The 20,236-nt window shown below is 47.9% G+C and overlaps 1 protein-coding gene across 2 annotated transcripts in view; it reads right to left on the bottom strand.

The window, feature by feature from the left end:
• The window catches only part of LARGE1 (LARGE xylosyl- and glucuronyltransferase 1), a 604,219-nt gene that overhangs the window by 50,441 nt on the left and 533,542 nt on the right, over nt 1–20,236 (bottom strand). For both annotated transcript variants that reach the window (XM_047786443.1, XM_047786442.1), the window contains exon 10: nt 9,343–9,498. In XM_047786443.1, the coding sequence (XP_047642399.1) occupies nt 9,343–9,498 (156 nt within the window). The remainder of the gene's footprint in view (nt 1–9,342; nt 9,499–20,236) is intronic.

Genomic DNA, 20,236 nt, shown 5'->3' with positions numbered 1-20,236 from the left:
CCTTGCAGTCCCAGAGTTTCCATTCTAGTTGGTGAGACATAATCAACAAAATAAATAAGTCCAGAATATAATATGCTGCTCGGTGATAACTGCTATGGAGAAAAATAAAGGCAAGAACTCTGGGAGACAGGGCAAGCTGGGGTTGGGGCAAGTTTTACAATTTGAGATCAGGGAGGGTTTTCAATAGTTGTAAAAAGATTACTCAGCTGTGGGGTCAAGCTTGATACCAGATCCAGAGCTGCCACCAACCTGTTCTCGGATTTCAATTCTCTGAGCCTCCATTTCTTCTTAAAAAATAGCGATAATAAAAATCACCTTGCAGGGTTCATAAAAAAACGTTAAAAACAAGGATAAAAAGCAAAAGCAACTAGGGGAATCGCTGAATGACTTGCAGTTAACTCTTACGTTAATTTTAAATAGGGAGCTGCATCTGATCTGCAACTTCAAAGTTAGGTAGCCCTGGTTTCTGACCACAGCCCCACCATTAAGGAGTTAACACTGAGCACACTGACTCATCTCTTCTGAGCTGAGGCTTCCTTATCTTGAAATGTGACTCAGAATGCCTACCTCCCTCGATTGCAGTAAAGATTAAAGTTGCATTTCCCTTTTCCTTCCCTGCAGGAAGTCTCCAATTGTCAAAGACTTGGAAGAAGCAGAGAAAGCCCCTGGAGCAGCAGAGAGCTGTCCCAGCGCAGGAGAGAAGAGAGTGACTCATGCCTGGTGCACAGGATAGGTTTCTGCACCTCCTGTGTCATTGCTTGGGGACTGTTACCAATTCTCTGGATGTTGTCTAGGTGAGGATACTGGGGTTGGGGCTGAACCCAGATGGACAGTGGGGTCATCAATTAGTGATGTCTGCTGTGGGGGTCGGGGCTGAGCCCAGATGATCAAATGATGGGGTCATTAATTAGTGATGTCTGCTGTGGGCATGGGTTAAGGAAACTAAGTTAGCACACACTGGCTACTGACTTAAAATTACATATAAGTGGGAAAACTCGTTGTTGTCCAGTCTTTTCTCTCACTTTTTGGATGTTTGCTATGTTTCACAATTAAATGTCCAACATGACAGTGGATGATTCTTTTACCAATGGACTTTCTGACTTCAATACCATTGGTTTTTCTTTTTTTGGCTGCCAGGGGAAGAACGGATGGGGCGAGCCCAGAAAGGGCTGTACTGAAGCTGATGAACTGAAAATGACAGCTGTCAGAAAGGAATCTGCAGAATAAGCAGCAAAGAGTCTGAGGCCATTTCCTGCCAGGATAAACAGCATCTTCCTTCCTCTGGCCAATTCCTGCCCCCCTCAGCCTACTTAGTGCAACCTTAGTCATCGAAAATTGCAAATTGAGTTTTGTACACTTTGGTTATTAAGGAAGGGCATGTACTTGAGCAAGATTCCCATCCAAATTGGAAAATATAAAACATCTATAATAACACATTTTAATGGTTTTGCATTTAAAAAGGTGAGCTTCCTTTATCTGGGAAATTCCCTGAGGTGGAGCAAGGCACTCTTGATGATAAAGCCGCCCTCTATAAATACAGTGCTCAGAGAGTTACATTTTTTCTGCATAGCCCACTGTATGGAAACTACACTCTGCCTGGCTGTCAGGGACAATGGTGAGGCGTGTGTGGTGGGGGGGGAGGGTGCTTTTTTTCCAATGCTCCAAAAGACAGAACTTAGATTACTGGAGTCCTTGCAGAAGGGTAGGGGAGGGATTTCAACTCAACATGAGGAAGGAAGAAAGGGTTGGCATCTGGAGCTTTCCAATAGTGAAATAAGCTGCTGGAGGTGGTGAGCTCCCTGTCCCTGGGAGGATTCCAGCAGAAGCCTGTTAGGGATGCCATAGAAGGATTTTTGCACGGATTAGAGGGTGGAGAATGTCTGTGACTATCCAGCTGTGTTCTGCGGTGTCTCGGGGTTTCTTGGATATGCTTGAGGGACTGGGTTGCTGAGGAGAGCAGAGAGAAATGCTACGGTATGGAATTTTAGCCTCCATGTGCCTTCAATCAAATTATAGTTACTAATGCCTACTGAATGCTTATTGCATTACACAGATTAACTTACATGTTCTGGGGAGAGATGCCCAGACAAACCATGGGCCAGGAGTGCTTTGTCCCATCAGCTACCGTTATTCTGTATCACAGTTGGAGCCCCAGCTCTTCCCGACAAAACCACCTCGTTGGGGGGCAAGCACCCCAAACAGCAGATGGAAAATGGGTCTGCTCCTGAGTTGAATCACCTTGATCCCCTGTCTTGATGCTCCTTCCTTCCCTCTCTTCTTTTTTCTTTTTTCTCTCCCTCTCTGGCAGCAAGACCAACCAAACCACCTCATCCTCCTACCCAGAGTCTCCTAACTGGGGGGAAATCCAGGGTTGTTTGGAGCAAATGTGACAACCCTTCCCATGCTTTATGTGGAGATTTCCAAGTGACCCTGTACATTCATCTCTCTGCCAGGTTTTTCTAGAAAAAAAAGTCTAAAAAAACCCTTAACCCATTTGTGAAATAACGAATTATGATGAGACAGGTTGGGCACTGGAGTTTGTGAAAAACCCCACCTCTATAAACACGGTTCTGGATGCTAAGTCCTATTTCTGGTGACAATATATATTATCCACGGAACAGCATGACAAAGCCATCTTTGTGCCCAGTTATTTATCAGATGGTAAACCCGAGGCTCAGAGCATCCACGTGACCTCTCTGAGCTCCTGTGTCTGTTAACTGGGTGATCTGGGATGATGAGCGAGCTCACGCCCTTATCATCGTCACCACCTGCTTATGAAGAAGTAGTAATAATAATGCAAAAATGAACTTGTGCAGCCCAGCACGTGCTCGTGCTCACGTCATCTTCATTGGAAGCTGAGTGTGCACGCTCACTGTCCCCTCCAGTCCCCAATGCCCGTGCTCTTCTCTCCACTCCTTCCCACGCCTCCTTACTCATTCCTCAAATCTCGCCTCCTCCAGGAAGTCTGCCCTGATGCACTTTCTTTCCCTGAGTCAGGTGGACGCCCTTCTCGTGTGCCCTCAAAGCATCTCTCTGACCCGGTACTTACCGCCCTGGATGCCAACCCCCTGCCTGTCTGTTCCCCCACCAGACAAGGGCTGTGAGAGTCAGGCTTCCACCTGCATGGCTGCCCCAGGATCACCAGGCTTATGGCTGCTGATGGTCTGGATGACTGTCTTCCCGAGCAGATGAACTCTGAGACTTAGACCCTACCGCTGGGGCCCTTTCCTGTCTAGGATCTGCAGGCCAAGGGGGAGGTCCCTGACTTCCTTTCTGTCAGGCTACAACACCAGTGTGCTTGTCAGAGCTCCAATGACCTCTGCCCCCAGAGCTGGGAGCACCCAGTTTTGGCCGATCCCAGGTCTTACCGCTTTTCTCTGGTTGTGTGTACAGACGACACGGGGCATGCTGCAATGGACTGGGGTACCACTCCCCGCAGAAGCATGGTTCCGGATGCTACAGACTCTCTTCCCGTCCTGTTGCCAGAGGCACCTGCCTGAAGCAAGGCTCAGGGACCTGCCATCTCAGTCTGTGAGAGCCACCTGCACCTGCTGGCCTGTTCTCAGCGCCCACAGAACAACCCGTCTGCTCTCTCCATCCTCATTGCTGCTGCTCTTGGTCATAGCCCCAGCACCATCTTTTTGCCTGGGCTGTGGCCACAGCCTCTAAGTAGTCTCCCTGCCTCCAGTCTCGTCCCTTCCATTCTATTGTCTACAATGTAAATCTGACTGTGATGAAAACCCCTGGCTGACTCCTCACAGCCAACAGGATCAAGTCTAAACTCAGCACAGCCAAGGCCCTTGGATCAGCTTCATTCTTGCCCTCTCTCCAGACACGCCTCCCTCTGCTCCAGGGCAGAAACTACCAGCAGGTTCTCTGAACTCTCTCGCTTCTTTCACTTGCTCTCCCTTTGCCTGGCCCTTCATTCTTCATTCCCTGAATGTTTATTAAGTGCTTATTATATGCTCGCTTCTGCTCTAGAGGAGGGGGCCCAGAGGTGAACAGTCCAGGCAGGGTCTTTAATGTAATGGTCTTATATTTGGGGAAAAAAAAAAACCTAGGGAAAAAAATGACATGAACCAAGTAATTATGGAGAGTAGGTATGGGCTGATGAAAATAGGGCATTCTGGAGGATAATGTGAGAAAGAATGTATGTATACATATGACTGGGTCACTTTGCTGAACAGCAGAAATTGTCAGAACATTGGAAATCAACTATAATAAAAAACAGAATGAGAGAAAAATGAAAACACCATGTAAACGAAAAATCCTCTGTCCAAAAATAATAACCATTTCTTAAACTCAATGATCAATTCTCAGTACATATTTTACCTCTCAGTAGTATTCAATAAATTTGATGACATTCTTAAAAAAAAAGAAAAAGAAATTAGGGCGCATGCCAGAGGATGACGTAAAGGGGTGGGGGTGGGGGGGACAGTCAGGGTGTCCCAGGACCTGGGAAGCACGTGCAACGTGCTAAGGAGGGTGGGAGGAACCTGGGATGGAGCAGAGAGGCTGTGAGTGTGGGCTCAGTGTCAAGGGGAGAGGGTCTGGGGGGGACAGGTGGCGGGAGCCTCACAGAGAGACGCACTCTCCGTCACAGCCCTCCCTGCACCCGGGTGGACTGTCTTGCCCTCCTGCTGTCTCTGACACTGGTATGTGGCAAGCACTTTCCACAGGGCTGGGCCAGCCTCTAATTTCCATCCCAGTGCCCTGAACAGCTTCTGGCAGAGGGCGGGCTCCCGTGCACACTTACTGAGCAACTAGATGCTGCCACAGATACTGAGAAGGGCCACCCAAAACTCCTCCTTTCTGATGACCCACCAGGGGAAGCTGATGGTAGGGAGAGCTGATGAGTCATTTCTAAAGGGAGTGCCTATACAGAGAGTAAAAGGGAGTCACCTATGCAGAGATTAACCAATGGCGCCATCCTGCAAGGCTTTTTATTTGAGCCTCTTCCTTGGAGGGAAACCAAGGAAGAGAAAACACAGTGCTTGTTGAAACCTCTAAGGGCTTCCCAGGATCTGAGACAGAGGCCAAGTGCCTAATGGCTGTCTTTCCTCTACCACCAGGGGTAAAGAAAGGCAGGCCCTGAGGAAGGAGTAGAAGGAGATGCAGAAGAACGCTGGAGTCCGAGGCGACTCCACTGGGACCTGGGGCCAAGTGACAGAGCTAGAGCTTCCTCCACCACAGGAGCCTAAAAGACTTCTCCTGACTTCTAAGGTGAGAATACAAACAGCAGTGGTAAAACAAAATTCTGAATCTTTAAGCCACTTCCAGCATCTTTCCCGTCTGCCTCCTGTCTGCCTGCTGCTCAGCATCTCCTCTGCTCCTTGTTCCCCACCAGACCCTGGGCACAGGCCATCCTTAGCTCCTCACACCAAACCTACCCTGCCAATCCAGCTCCCAGACTTTATACTATACTACAAAGCTACAGTCATCAAAACAGGATGGTACTGGCACAAAAACAGAAACACAGATCAATGGAATAGGATAGAGAGCCCAGAAATAAATCCACCCACCTATGGTCAACTAATCTATGAAAGGATGCAAGAATCTACAATGGGGAAAAGACAGTCCCTTTAATAAGTGGTGCTGGGAAAACTGGATGGCTACATGTAAAAGAGTGAAATTAGAACATTCTCTAACACCATATGCAAAAATAAACTCAAAGTGGACTAAAGACCTAAATATAAGACAAGACACTATATAACTCTTCAAGGAAAACATAGGCTGAACCCTCTCTGACATAAACGGCAGCAATATCTTCTCAGATCCACCCCCTAGAGTAATGACAATAAAAACAAAAATAAACAAATGGGACCTAATTAAACTTAAAAGATTTTCACAGAAAAGGAAATCTGAAACAAAACCAAAAGACAATCCACAGAATGGGAGAAAATATTTATAAATGGATTAATCTCCAAAATATATAAACAGCTCCTACAGCTCAAAAAAAAAAAAACAAACCCCATCAAAAAATGGGCAGAAGATATCAACGGACATTTCTTTGAAGAAGACATACAGGTGGTCAAAAACAGATGAAAAGATGCTCAACATCACTAATTATTAGAGAATTGCAAATCAAAACTACTATGAGGTACCATCTTACACCAGCCAGAATGGCCATCATCAAAAAGTCTACAAACAATAAATGCTGGAGAGGGTGTAGAGAAGAGGGAATCCTCTTACACTGTTGGTGGGAATGTAAACTGGTGCAACTCCTATGGAAAACAGTATGGAGATGACTCGAAAAACTAAAAATAGAATTACCATATGATCCAGCAATCACCCTCCTGAGCATCTATTGAGGGAAAAAAAACCATAACTGAAAAGATAAATGTACCTTAATGTTCACTGCAGCACTATACACAATAGCCAAGACATGGGAGCAACCTAAATGTCCATTGACAGAGGAGTGGATAAAGAAGATGTGGTACATTTCTACAATGGAATATTACTCAGCCATGAAAAGGATGAAATAATGGCATTTGCAGGAACATGGATGGACCTAGAAATTATCATACCAAGTGAAGTTAGACAGTGAGAGACAAACACATGCTATCACTTAAATGTGGAATCTAAAAAAGAAGATACAAATAAACTTGTTTGCAGAACAGAAACTGACTCACAGACTTTGCAAAACTTATGGTTGCCAAAGGGGACAGACAGGTTGTGGGGAAGGGGTGAACCGGGGCTCAGAAATGGGAAAGAAATGTTCTAAAATTAGGTTGTGATGATCATTGTACAGCTATAAATACAATAAAATCCACTGAGTCAAACCTGTGCTGCCTCAGGACCTTTGCACCAGCGACTTCCTCCACACAAGGAATGTAATTCCTTTGCTCTTCTCTCTCCCGCCTTCTCCCACCCCCTGCTCCAGCTTTACTGAGGTATAGCTGGTGTACAAAAAAGCACATGTAATGAAAACAATCTAGTGAGTTTGGACATATGTATACACTCAAGTTACTAGCATCACTTTCAAGGTAATAAACACAACCATCACCTCCAAAAATTCCTGAGTTGTTCTTCTCGTTTTGTGGTAAAGAACACTTACCATGAACTCTACCCTCTTAAAACTTCTTAAGTGCCTCATGCCTTGTGAACTAAAAGTACTATGTTGGAGAGGAGAGCCTGGAACTTATCCTGTACAAGTGTACCTTTATATCCATTGAACACAGCTCCCCACGACCTTTGGACCCATGCCCTGGTAGGCACCATTCTATCACCCACATCTATATATTGCAATATTTAGCTTATTTATTCATTTTTGACTGTACCCACAGCATGCAGAAGTTCTCAGGCCAGAGACTGAACCTGTGCACAGCAGCAACCCAATCCACAGCGGTGACAATACTGGGTCCTTAGCTTGCTGAGCCACCAGGGAACTCCTATGTTGGACTATTTTAGATGACTCATATACAAGGACTCATGCAGTATTTGTGCTTCTGTGACTGACTTATTTCACTTAACACAATGTCTTCCAGGCCCATCTATGGTGTCACAAATGGTAAGATTTCTTTCTTTTTTTCAGGTTGAAGAGACTAATATTCCCACACACTACATTTTCTTTATCCAATCACCTGTTGATGAATACTTGGTGGTTTCCATAACTTGGCTATTAAGAATAATGCTGCAGCGAATATGGAAATGCAGATATGGCTTTGGAAACCTGAGTTCAGTTCTTTAGGATGCATACCCAAAGTGGTTGGCTGGATCATATGATAGTTCTATTGTTAATTTTCTGAGGAATCTCTATACTGTCCCCTACAGCAGCTACACCATTTTACATCCCACCCCCAGGGCACAATTTCTCCATGTCCTTGCCAACGCTCAAATCTTTTTAGTAAAAGCCATCTGAACAGGCATGGAGAAATACCGAGTTGTGGCTTTGATTTGCATTTCCCTCGTCCCCTATTCTCCAAGCCTGTCTCTTTCTTGTATTTTGGTCTTGGATGAAATGTCACCTCCTCCGAGAAGTCCTCCCTGACCCCTTGAACCAGCGGTTTACTAATACATCACTATGGAGCACCCGCCACTGGCTGATAATTTTCCTTAACAATTTGTCTAGTTATTCATTGTGTCTCCTCACTAGACTCTCAGCACCATGAGAGCAGGGACCATTCTTCATTTTAAACTGAGTCCCCAGTGCTCAGGATAAGAAGGCCTTGAGTAAATGTTGACGGACTGAATGAACCAATTACTTCTGCATCTAATTCTAAAGGTCAAGGAAAGGGCAGGGTGCAAATATCTATCAGGCACCTCACATATAGCAGACGCTGAGTGAGGTGCTTTATTTTTTTTTAATTTTAATTTTTATTTTGCTTTTTAGGGCCGCACCTGCGGCATATGGAGGTTCCCAGGCTAGGGGTCCAATTGGAGCTACAGCTGCCAGCCTACACCAGAGAGCCACAGCAACGCCAGATCTGAGTTGTGTCTGTGACCTACACCACAGCTCATGGCAACACTGGATTCTTAACCCACTGAGCGAGGCCAGGGATCCAACCTGCAACCTCATGGTTCCTTGTCAGATTCGTTTCTGCTGTGCCACCACGGGAACTCCTGAGTGAGGTGCTTTACATGCAATTTCTCACTGAGCCTCAGAACAGCCCTATAACAATATTTTTTAATCTCTATGTAATAGTTGAGGAAACTGAAGCTCAGAGAGGTTGAGTAACTTACTGGAGATCACACAGGTGGCAATCGGAAGGGAATGAAGCCAAATCGAGGTCAACCTGACTCTATATGCCCTCGCTGCCTTTTCCACTACAGTGTGCTGCTTCCCCACATCCTGCTCCTCAGAACTTCAAATCAGTCTCAACTTTGTTCCTACATGCTGTGTGACCATGAACAACCTGCTTAACCTCTCTGTGTCTAAATGTCTTCAACTCTAATTGGGGGAAAAAAGAAGGCTTCTATGATTATCAAATGAGATATAACATATGAAAAAAATAATAAACAGTGAGGAAAGAGGACAATATAGTAGATATCAGCTATGCCAATGACCACAAGTGAAAATCTCTTGTGCCACCCCAGGCATTGACACTGAATCCTGGGTTTCCCACGTGAGTGCTGTGTCCATGAGGACCTCAGAGTTCCTGGCTGTGGAGGGACACCTGGTCTGCTATTCCACTGGTGTTTTTGCTTATTCTGCTTTCTCTGCGTGGATGCTTCCTTCTGTTCTCACTTAGGCTGGGCCGAGTGTACCCCCTCTGCACCCACAGGGATGAGCATGGCAGTGATCTGCTGACGTGCCCATCCCACCCCAGAGGGTCCTGGACTCCCAGGGCAGGGAGGGCATCTGGTTCCCCTTGGGCCTGTTCTGAGCCTAGCACCACTCACGTTTTCACTGTTAACGTCAGCCTCGCTGGGGCAGCCAAACAGCTCCCGTCGCAGGAGGTTCCCGTCGTACTCCAGGAAGGTCAGGTAGAGGTTGCGGAAAAACTCCACATGCTTGTTCTTCACCCGCAGCTTCTTGGGGGAGTTCCAGTGAATGACCTGGGGGGTGACAAGGAGGCGGTCAGGCAGGGAGGACCTGCACTTGTGGGCAGCAGGGCTGGGCATTGGTTTGAGCACTATTTGGGGGCCTGCCCATCCACCCATCCACCCACCATCTATTCATCCAACCATCCACCTACCCATCCACCCATCCATCCATCCACCCATCCATCCACCCATCCACCCATCCAACCATTCATCGATCCACCCATCCATCCACCCATCCACCCATCCAACCATTCATCGATCCACCCATCCAGCTACCCATCCACCCACCCATCCACTCATTCATTATTTACTGTGAGGGATTAAGAACCAGGGCACTGAGGCCAGACAGCCTGGGGTCAAATCCTGGCTCTGCTCTAGGTAGTGATTTAATCTTAGGCAGATTATTTAACCTCTCTGTACCTCAGTTTTCTCATCTGTGAAATGGGAACTGTAACAGCTTCTGCCTAGACCAGCATTTAAGCTTTCAGCTCTCACCCTCCAAACCTGCTTTGTGATGCTGAGGGCAGGACTCTGAAAACTCTGCTTCTGCTTTGCCACCCGCTGCCTGTTCAGTGCTGCCAACAGGGGCCAGGAGAGGGAGACAAAGTCTGAGGAGGAAGAAGTAACTTGCCCCTGCCTGTTGCTTCTTGAACCTGTAAGCATCACCCTACCATCCTTCTCCACACCAGCGGTGGCACCTCTTTCCTTTAGTAGCAGTTAAACCCATTCTGCAGTTTTCCCAAAACTCAGGACCAGCTGCGTGGCCCTCCATCCCCACTCAGGGCTGCTGCCTCTGGATCTGCCTGCTGACCCCTTCTCTGAGTGAAGTGTGGCTTCCAGCCCCGAGGTATAATAATTCCCACCTCTTCCCTCTGTTCCTTCAGCTCCAGGGGTGGGAACTGTTTCCTGCAATTTTCTATTTTTGCTTTTATAGTTACATCAAGTGAACACTTTGCGTTGTTATCATTTTTAAAGATTAAATTTTCTTTTCAAATAATTGGTATGGTTTCTGCCTCCAGCCAGGACTGACGGATGCACTGTCTCCCAGAGCTGCTGTGAAAAATCAACTCATTAATACACATAAAGCACGGACATAGTGCCTGGCATAGGAAGAGCGCTCAGTGAGTGCTGGCTCTGACTATTAAGTGCCTACAGTATACTAAGTTGGGAGATGGCCAGAGGGCCCTGCCGGCACTGCCTGCCCTTGGCTGGTTCATGGTCTGCTGGGGAGATGCATCCCCAGACAGGTAACAAAAGGCAATCACAGAGGGAGGACTAAGAACTGGCAGCTCAAGGATGCTCAGGGAAGCATCTAGGAGATGCCTGTGCTGGGGCTTAAAGAATCAGCAGGAGCTTTCTGGGGAGACAGGGGCTTGGTAGGGCAGGTCGGGGTTGGGGTGGGGAGAGAGATATGGCTGCAAAAGGAAGCAGGGGACATCCTGGCCCCGTGGGACCATGTTCTGAACTCAGACTGCATCACTGGAGATTTTTAAGGAGGGAGACTGACTCCGACTGTGATGGAGAAGGCGCGAATATTGGGATGGAGGGGCCCAAAGTAGGGCTGGGGGTGCCAGTTACGAGTCAGCTGTTTACAGGGAGCACAGCTTACCCCCCAAGGCTGGGGATTCATCCCTGAGTGGAGCCCTATGTCCGTCCACAGTGTTTCACAACCACTGTCTCGCTTTGATCCTCACATGGACCCCAACAAGGAAGGTACGTTTCAAGACGAAGACGCTGTGAAGACGTAACTTGCCCAGGACTGCGAAGCTGGAAAATGCTGCAGCTGGGACTCCAACACAAACTAGAATCAACCTGATTCCAAAGCCCTCTACTCCGTGGAGAATTGGAGGAGCCAGGTGCTCAGACTTCCTTTTTCATGCTTTGTCATGTTACAGAAGAGATGATACAACTCTCCCCTCCCCCCACCAGTCTTCTATGGCCACGCCCCTGCTCAGTGGGAGGAAGGAGGAGAGGAAGCGGCATCCAGAGCTCAGCTGCTTCCCGCTCCTCCTGCAGCCACACTGTGTCCACGGGAGCCTGAGACAGGTCTGAGGCCTCATCTCCCTCTGCCCTCCGCTCGGGGTTCCCTGGATGTGGCAGCCACAGCCCCTGATGGCAGCTGGGAAAACACTGCTCTGTAAGACCAAGCCCCTCTCTCAGGGTGAGGCGAATAACAGGAGACCTATTTGGTCCAAACCACACCCCAGCTCTCGCCTAGCCAGCAGTGGTGTAGTCCAGCAAGAACCTGGGCTATCAGACCAGCCTGGGTCTGAATCCCAGCCACGCTCTTTGCCAGCTGTATGTGTCCTTGGGCAACTTGTTTTATTTCCTGGCTGCCCAGTTTTCTCCTGCGACTTTGGCGTTCCCACTGTGTCGCAATGGGATCGGTGGCATTTCTGGAGTGCCAGGACACAGGTTCAATCCCCAGCCTGGCACAGAGGGTTAAGAATCTGGTTTTGCTCCACCTGCAGCATAGGTCTCAAACGCGGCTCAGATCTGATCCCTGGCCCGGGAACTCCATATGCCGTGGGGCAGCCAAAAACCAACCAACCAACCCCGACTTCAGCAAGTAGTTCTAAGACGGTTAAACAGATGCCGGGCACAGAAGAAGTGGCTCCATATGGGTGGGTTCTCTTTCCCATCAACGATGGGACCACCAGCCTGCATTAGCAGAGCGCTGCCCCCGCCCCCCCCACCCCACCAGCAGGAGGTCCCCACAGCAGGCATCTAGTGCTCAGGAGAGGCCAGGAAGGGCCAGCCAACCCTCCGGGGAAGAAGGCCACTTGGCAGGTGGCATGTGCCTTTCAGTGAAGGATGAGGGTGCAACATGTGTCTCTCTTGTGCCTTCTAAAGGGTGCGAGAGGGAAGATGTGGGAAGACTCCCCTGGGAGTACCACCGCCCCCGGGGAGGAGCAGGTCCAGGGCCGTGCATCGAAATAACCGCGTGCAAGCTGCTGACCCTCACACACAGCAGGGATCAGTCTTTGCCATGGAAGATTCTGGCACTTGCCAAGTGCTGAGCCAGCAGGAAGGCAGACGGATGTGTCTCAGACTCAGGAAACCCGAGCTTCTTCGATAGGAAAATCTGAAACTAAGGGGAAATCAGGGCTGGCCTCTGGGTCCACGAACAAACAAACTGTACTTATCATTCATGAATCTGCCAGGCTTGAATCCCACTGTCCATTTCACAAAGACGGCACTTGGCCTGCCTGTATCTCACGGATGAGACACATCGTCAGCGCTGAATCCGAAACCCTGGGTTCCTGACTTGCTACCGTGTCAGAAGCTGAGCACTTGACAGGCGAGGAGAGGGAGGTCTATGAAGGAGGGGGGGCTCACCCAAGGTCACGTGGAGAGTCTGGACCAGGCCAGCTCTCACCCCATCACACCCCACGCTGGTCTGTGTCTGCACAGGGATCTGGGTTTGTGCATCATCTATGGGCAAATGCTGGGGTTATTATACACAAAGCATCACAGGTTTAAGGAACCTAGGGGGAGAAGATGGTGGGGTCACTGGCAGGCCAAGGGGGTTTTAGAAAACTCTATGAACTTGGCTGCCCTGGGATAGGTAAGTCTATTCAAAGTCTATTAATGTGTGTTCAGATTTACCTTTTCTCCTTAGGTTTTTAATCATCAGAACACAGACTACTCCATCCCCCGGTGCTAGGCTCTAGGGAAGTAATAGTTATTGGTTATCTATCACCCATTGTATGCGAGACAAAGGCCAGGGTTGTCCTGCTGTGTGTGTGTGTGTGTGTGTTCACACTGAATCCTCACACAGCCCAATAAGGTGGATTCTATCATTTTACAGACAACAGTCCTGAGGGTCACTCAGCCAGTAAGCAGGCAGCCAATCCTAACACAAAATCAGTCCCATCTTACTCCCAAATCTTTTTCTTTCCACCACATCATTCATTTCATCGAGGTGCCAGGTACTGAGAGGGGCTGTGTCTGTGACCCAAAAGATCATGCCTCTTTCTGTAACTTGTAACTGAGAGGCAGAGGCAGACATTACCTAAGTGCCCACTTTAAGTTACAAGGATGACTCGTGCTTCTAAAGAGATGGTCACGAGAGGTTGCTGGAGACCATTTCTGGGCTGGGCTAGTTCAAGTATAGAGAAACCAAGGCCTAAGGGAGGGCAGTGACTTGCCCGCAGTCACGGCAGAAGGAGAAGTCGAGGCACCTCCATCTTCGGCGCCACTGTTCCTGTCTCTGAGACTTGGATTTAGGATGACTATTGCTGATAATTTAGATCAGCACATGTCTGACTCCTGACAATGTCACTTCCTGGTCCCTGGAGGGAGACTCCCCATGGGGGCAGCTGGGGGGCAGCCAGCTGGTGTGTACATGACATACACTGACAAGCTTTCACACACAAGACGGAATGACCCTGGGAATGTGCCCAAAATATGTTCTTGCAAAAAGCCGGTGAGTGGATGGCAGTCCTTGAGGCTTGTGAAATGGATTGTAACTTAGTCTACTTGCTGGGACACAGGAGCCCAATGATAATAAGTATTATTAATTTTAGCAGCTAACATAGACTGGATGTTTGCTATGCACCAAGCATGGCTCTGAAAACTTCACCGGTCATAGCTTGTTTATTCTTCATTCAACACGACACATGATCTTCTCATTGTTCCGCTAGGCAAATTGTCCCAAGTTACACAGCTAGGAAGTGGGAGTCAGGATTTGAACCCAAAGAGATAGAAACATTAGGAATCGCTCTCTTATTTCTTCCAGGTCTGCAGTTATCAAATGACTCTGTTTAGAGCAATGAACATAACATTTTCAGAAGATTACAGGATCAGAAATGAAACCTACTCTGCTCTCCCCAACATGGGGACAGCGCTCATCCCCAGGGTACGAAGGCTGCAGGGTGACTTAGGACTCAGCAGATACCATGGGCTGAACCTTCTGGAGGACACAGAGAGGGAGGCATCCAGGTTGCATAGCAGGTGGGCTGCAGAAGCTGCCGGGCATCTGGGGCCCCAGGGGTGTGATCGGATTGGATCTGAAATGTCTATAAAGGCTGAGTATATGTGCAGACTTGAAGGAAGCCTGCAATGAGCCTGAGAAATTGATGGAAATTGATTACTGCCCAGGAGACTTAAACATCATCTGGGAAGGCAGCAGAAGTCACCTTGATGAAAGGAGAAATGAGAAACTCTATCACCCACCAAGGGTGCAGGAAAAAGCATTTCAAGGACAGAAACAAGACCTCGGCACCAGGACAAGGCTATAGCAAAAGCGGGCCAATGCTTCAGCTTCTGAAGAACTTGGAACCCAGAGGGTTCCTAAAAATAATTTATGGTGCAAAAGTGCTAAGAAATTGCAATCGGTGTGCAGATGCCAAGAGGATAAGAGCATGAGGCTCATGTATTCCAAGTTATTGAGCTAAGGGGTATTTGGAAAGTAGGTCTCTGTCTTAAGACCTACACTGACTTTCTTGGCTCACAGAATGAATGCGCTATGCTTCTTAGACTGGCAGCAAAGCCTCTTGAACATCGGCTCCCACTTACAAGTGAATGTCTGCTTGTCCTTCACAGCTGAGTTCAAATGTACTTCTGTAATTTTTTGCCCAACCACTTGTGCCAGAAGGTTGCCTCCTCGTAGTCTTTCTCTTCACCCTATTCTTTATTCCTAATAACATTAATTTTGTTTGTAATTGCAATGTCTCCAGCCCCTGTGAATGGCACACGATCCAATCAAAATCCAAGCAAGCATGATGATTCTACTCTCTGATTTTCTAGACTTTCTTGCAGCTAGTAGCAGCCACATGACCCAGGATTGCTCAAAAAGACACATGTCAAAGCAGATACTGATTTCTCTGTCATAAGTTTCAGATAAGGTACCATCTGCCTCTCACCCCCCCCCCACCCTCCTGTTGTGAACAGAGGCGTGATGACTGGCGCCATGACAGCCATCCTGTGACTATGAGGGAGAGGTCAACACGTTGGTGGTCTACAAAGCAATTCTGTAGCTGCTTACTCCAGAACTCTTAGCTAAGAAATTCAACCCCCCTATTTTATTTGAAGCCACTATTTCTGATTCTCATTGTATGCATTCCTAATATAACACCCAAGGCGGTTGCTGGGTCCTTCCTCAATGCTCCACAGGCTTTTGCACTTAACTCTATTTAGAGAACGCAATGCATGCTCTTGTAATTATTTATTTACATGCCTGCACCTGGCAGCACTGGAATGTGAATTTCTGGGCTGGCAGGGACCATGACTGATTATTCTCCCCGAGTGCCATAATGCCTGGCAGGTAGTTAGTATTCCATAGCTGCCTTTGGTTCAAGAATAGAAATCATGATGGGGACATTCTCAATAATCCTCACATTCTGTCTGTCTACAAATCAGTTATAAAAGCCCCATTAACAGGGGCTTTAGGATGGAGAAACATATTCCCCTTTTCTTCGCCGAAGGGCCAAACAGCTTGTCATTTTCTCTTGAAGGAGTTTAGCTCTCTCTGTCCCTCCCTTGGGTGGCATTTCAAGGAGAAGGACAATGCAGGCATGTGTGCTTGTCCCTTTCCTCGTCATCTTCAGGATTGCGATGCCTGGGAGAAAGGGACAAGCACACACACCTACATCCCAGTCCCCGTTCCAGCTCTCATCCGCCTGGTGGCCTGCACTTTGCTGCTTAGTATCACAGAGACAGCAAAAGGGACATGACGGCAACTGCCTTGCAGTGTGTGGTCAAGACCCAGGCTGATGGATTGATGGGCACGAAGGCCTGTCACATGTGCTCATTAAAGTACAAAAGAAATCTGGTTTTAGATGTCATGAAACAGCCGCCTTACCAAGTAGGAAGGCTGGATGAAAACAGGAAAGGAAAGAGGAATTAGAAATAAGATTGAAAAGGAGGGGCTGCAGGTTGAGGCAGCCTAGGGCAACACAGCCCAGAGGAGACGCCACGCCTGGGTTTGGGTTCCTCCTGGCCAGGCCTCAGGGACAGGCCTGAAGAGGTGAACGTGCAGGAAGGCAAACACTAAGATGGATTTAACACTGGGCAGAGACTGGATGGTGCTAACAGGCAGGGGACTGAAGCAAATGTCAGCCAAACAACTTAAAGTTTTTTTGTTTTTTGTTTTTTTTTTTTTTGCTTTGTAGAGCTGCAACTGCGGCATATGGAAGTTTCCAGGCTGGGGGTCGAATCAGAGCAGCAGCTGCCAGCCTACGCCACAGCCACAGCCACATGAGATTCAAGCCATGTCTGCGACCTACACCACAGCTCGTGGCAACTCCGGATCCTTAACCCACTGAGCGAGGCCAGGGATCAAACCCGCAACCTCATGGATATCAGTCCAGTTCGTTACTGCTGAGCCACAATGGGAACTCCCCAACCTGATGTATTTGAACCTCTATTTTCCAATCTATTCAAAGGAAATAATAACGATACCAGCTTCAGAGGATCAATAAGCTACAAGAGGTAATGGCACCTGCCGTGGAACCCGGGACAGACTGCACCCAGGAACAAACACGGTCCGTTCACATGGCTCTTCTCTAACGCGATGCTGTCCCTCAGTCTGTATCTAAAGCCTGGACCGTCGGCTCCTTGAATGCAAGACCTATTTGTCTAACTCTGCGAGCCCAGTGACATGCTGGGTCAATGTTTGCTGACCACTGGTGGAGTCCACTCTGGTTCTTTTCAGTTCTTCCCATCAACTGCTAAAGATTCTTTTCTCCCTCTCTCCCTCCTCCCTCCCCATTCCTGACAATTACCAGGTCACAGCTATTAAAGAAAAAGAGTGTCCTTGATCCTCAAGATGTCAAGCCACAAATGCTGACCCTTCCCCTCCTTTTACAAAGGTTCCTGTTGCGCCTTGGTTTTTACAAGTCCCAGAAGAAACAAAACAAAACAAAACAAAAAACTCTTCCCAGACAAAAATGCATCATTACCCAGGAAAAGGGACAAAAACAGACCAGACTCAGTGATTATTCAGGCCCCTCATCTGGAAAATGTAGAACACTTAGCCCAGCGCATGCATCAGGGCCCTGTCCCAGAGCCTATCATTTCTTGTTCTGTCATCTGGAACATTTCTTATTTTTTCTTGCCTGAGGTGCTTGAGGTTGAAACGAGGGGAAAAAAAAAAAATGACAACAGGAAAATGGATATCTTTGATAACACTCAGGGCTAGGAGAGAGTCATGCATCCAAGAAGATCCAGCTATGTTCTCTAACTTTTGTGGTGTTCAAAGATTTTTGGTTTTGGTTTTGCTAGAAAATAGGGGTAGTGGAGCTTCCGTTGTGGTTCAGCGGGTTAAGAATCTGACTAGGATCCATGAGGATGTGGGTTCGATCCCTGGCCTCGATCAGTGGGTTAAGGATCCGGCACTACTACAAGCTACAGCATAGGTTGCCGATGCAGCTCAGATCCCGTGTTGCTGTGGCTATGGTGTTGGCCCTAGCTGCAGCTCTGATTTGACCCCTAGCCTGGGAACTTCCATATGCCGCGGGTGTGGCCATAAAAAATAAAAATAAAATAAAATAAATAAAACAAGGGTAGCAATCAATTTACACTGGATTCCACTCTGACTAAAGAGTCCTTGGACCTCTGAGAGCAGGAAGGGGGAAAGTGACGCCCTCAGTACAAGGGTCCTCCATGAAGCTGCCTTGAGAGGCATCTCTGCAGTCACCGGGCATGAGACCTGTGAGGGTAGCCAGCCACGTGTGCTGCCTCTCTGGGGAACTGACTGCTAAGGCTCCACGTACTCTCACCCAAAGGGTCCTCCCGGGAGAGCCTCTGTTGACCTGTGGACTAAGAGGATGGAGGGAAGACGGTCCACCTCCGTGGACGCTGCAGCTGAGGGATTCTGCCAAGGTTGCCGAGAAGCCAGCTGGACGGAATGCCCATGACGTCCTGGGGTTGTGGGCACCCCACGACGCACGGCTTGGGAACGCCACGAAGGCAAAGCTGGCAGGCAGCCAGGCTCCCAGCAGACAACTTTCGCTGTGGCCCGCTCTTGCTCTTCCACGGGCCCTGTGCCTTTCCTCCTCAGAGCCAGACCCTGCCTTCTTCTGATGATGCTAACAGGGCTGCTGGTCAGGCCTGACCTGCCAGAGCCAGGCCACAGCCTGGCCAACGGGTCACTCCTGACCACGTGTGGGTGTGAATCCCATGAAGAGCCAACAGAGCTGCTTTGCAGAGTCACTGAGGGGAAGGGACTCCCTTGGCAAGAGGCGATTGTGTGCACGGGTCACTTCTAACTTCCCTTGCTTTGACTTCTTCACAGCATGCTTCCTGCTGAAATGACCAATCTGATCCCTTGTGTTCCTGTTTGATACCTGTATTCTGCCCTAGAACGGAGGCTCGGGAGAGCAGGGGCTACACTGCCTGGTTCACCACGTGCAACCAGTGCTTGGAGCAGTGCCTGGCTCCCGGCAAGTGTGCAGTACATATTCGGTGAATGATGAAGTGCCACACACTGGCTGGGGGGCTGCCAGAAGTCAGACAGCCAAGCTGGAGAAAAGTGGAGGCAGCAAGATGGAGAGACAGAGAGAAGAGGAGAGAGAACGGGGTCTTAAGTCATTTGAGCTCCCGTTTCTAACTGTGTCAATGCAGAGCGCAGGCTACGGAGCCCTCACAGCCTGAGAAATACTGGGGTATAAACCTGGCTAAGTGTTCTATCAATCATACTAATATCTACGTTAGTGTACGGATGAATACTATTCAATAATACCAATGATATTTAATGAAAATAACTGTCACCAAATGAACAAAGGAAAAAGACTCTTGCATTATAACCCAAAGCGTAAAATAAATGCACATAAATCCATGTGGGTACGGATACAGGATTTAAGAGACGAATATCAATGGGAGAAAGAGACAAATCGCCTTAGAGTGATGATGGCTGTACAACTATAAATACAATAAAATTCACTGAATTATAAACAGAAACAACAACAACAACAAACCAAACTGCCCCAGAGAAGAACCCCAATGATATACGTAGATTACACCCCACCCCGCCCCCTGGAACTGAAGCTTAATCTCACCTCCAGTGTGGGGTGGGTACAGTGACTGACTTCCAAGAAAGGAAGCAGAGACGGGAAAGAGAGGAACTCTATGGTGGAGAGCCTGGCAAACACCACCTTCACGCAGGAAAGATGGTTAGTGGTGCCCTGTGTTGAGACCAGGTTCCTCCTGATAAGGGTGCAATGAAGAGGGGACTTTACCTCCAAGATAATCTTTCCAAAGACCCATAGAGATTGTGAGAAAATATACTGACAAACCACACTTGAGGGATATTTATAAACCACCTGACCAGTACACACCTCGGAAGTATCAAGGTCAGCCCTGAAACACACAAAAAAGACTGAGGTCATGTGATATCACTTCTACCTGGCATCTAGTAAGAAATGATACAAAAGAACTACTTATAAGAAACAGATTCACAGATTTGAAAAAATCAATCTTATGGTTACCAAAGAGGAAACCATAGGGCGGAGGGATAAATTGAGAGGATGGGATTAACACACACACACTATTACATATCCAATAGATAACTAACAAGGACCCCCTGTATAGCACAGGGAGGTCTACTCAATGTATTGTGATAACCTATATGGGAAAAAAGAATGCATGTATGTACATGCACAGCTGATCCACTTTGTCGTGCATCTGAAACAAATGCAACATTGTAAATCAACTATACTCCTATAATCATTTAAAAAAGAAGCAGAAAGACTGGGAAACTGTCAGAGACGAGAGAAGACAAAGGAAGCAGAACATGAATGGAAAAATG

The sequence above is a fragment of the Phacochoerus africanus genome, chromosome 7 (assembly GCF_016906955.1).
Source record: "Phacochoerus africanus isolate WHEZ1 chromosome 7, ROS_Pafr_v1, whole genome shotgun sequence".
NCBI classification, from domain to species: Eukaryota; Metazoa; Chordata; class Mammalia; order Artiodactyla; family Suidae; genus Phacochoerus; species Phacochoerus africanus.
Note: the sequence above shows the minus strand (reverse complement) of the source record. Positions and strands in the feature narration are given on the sequence as shown.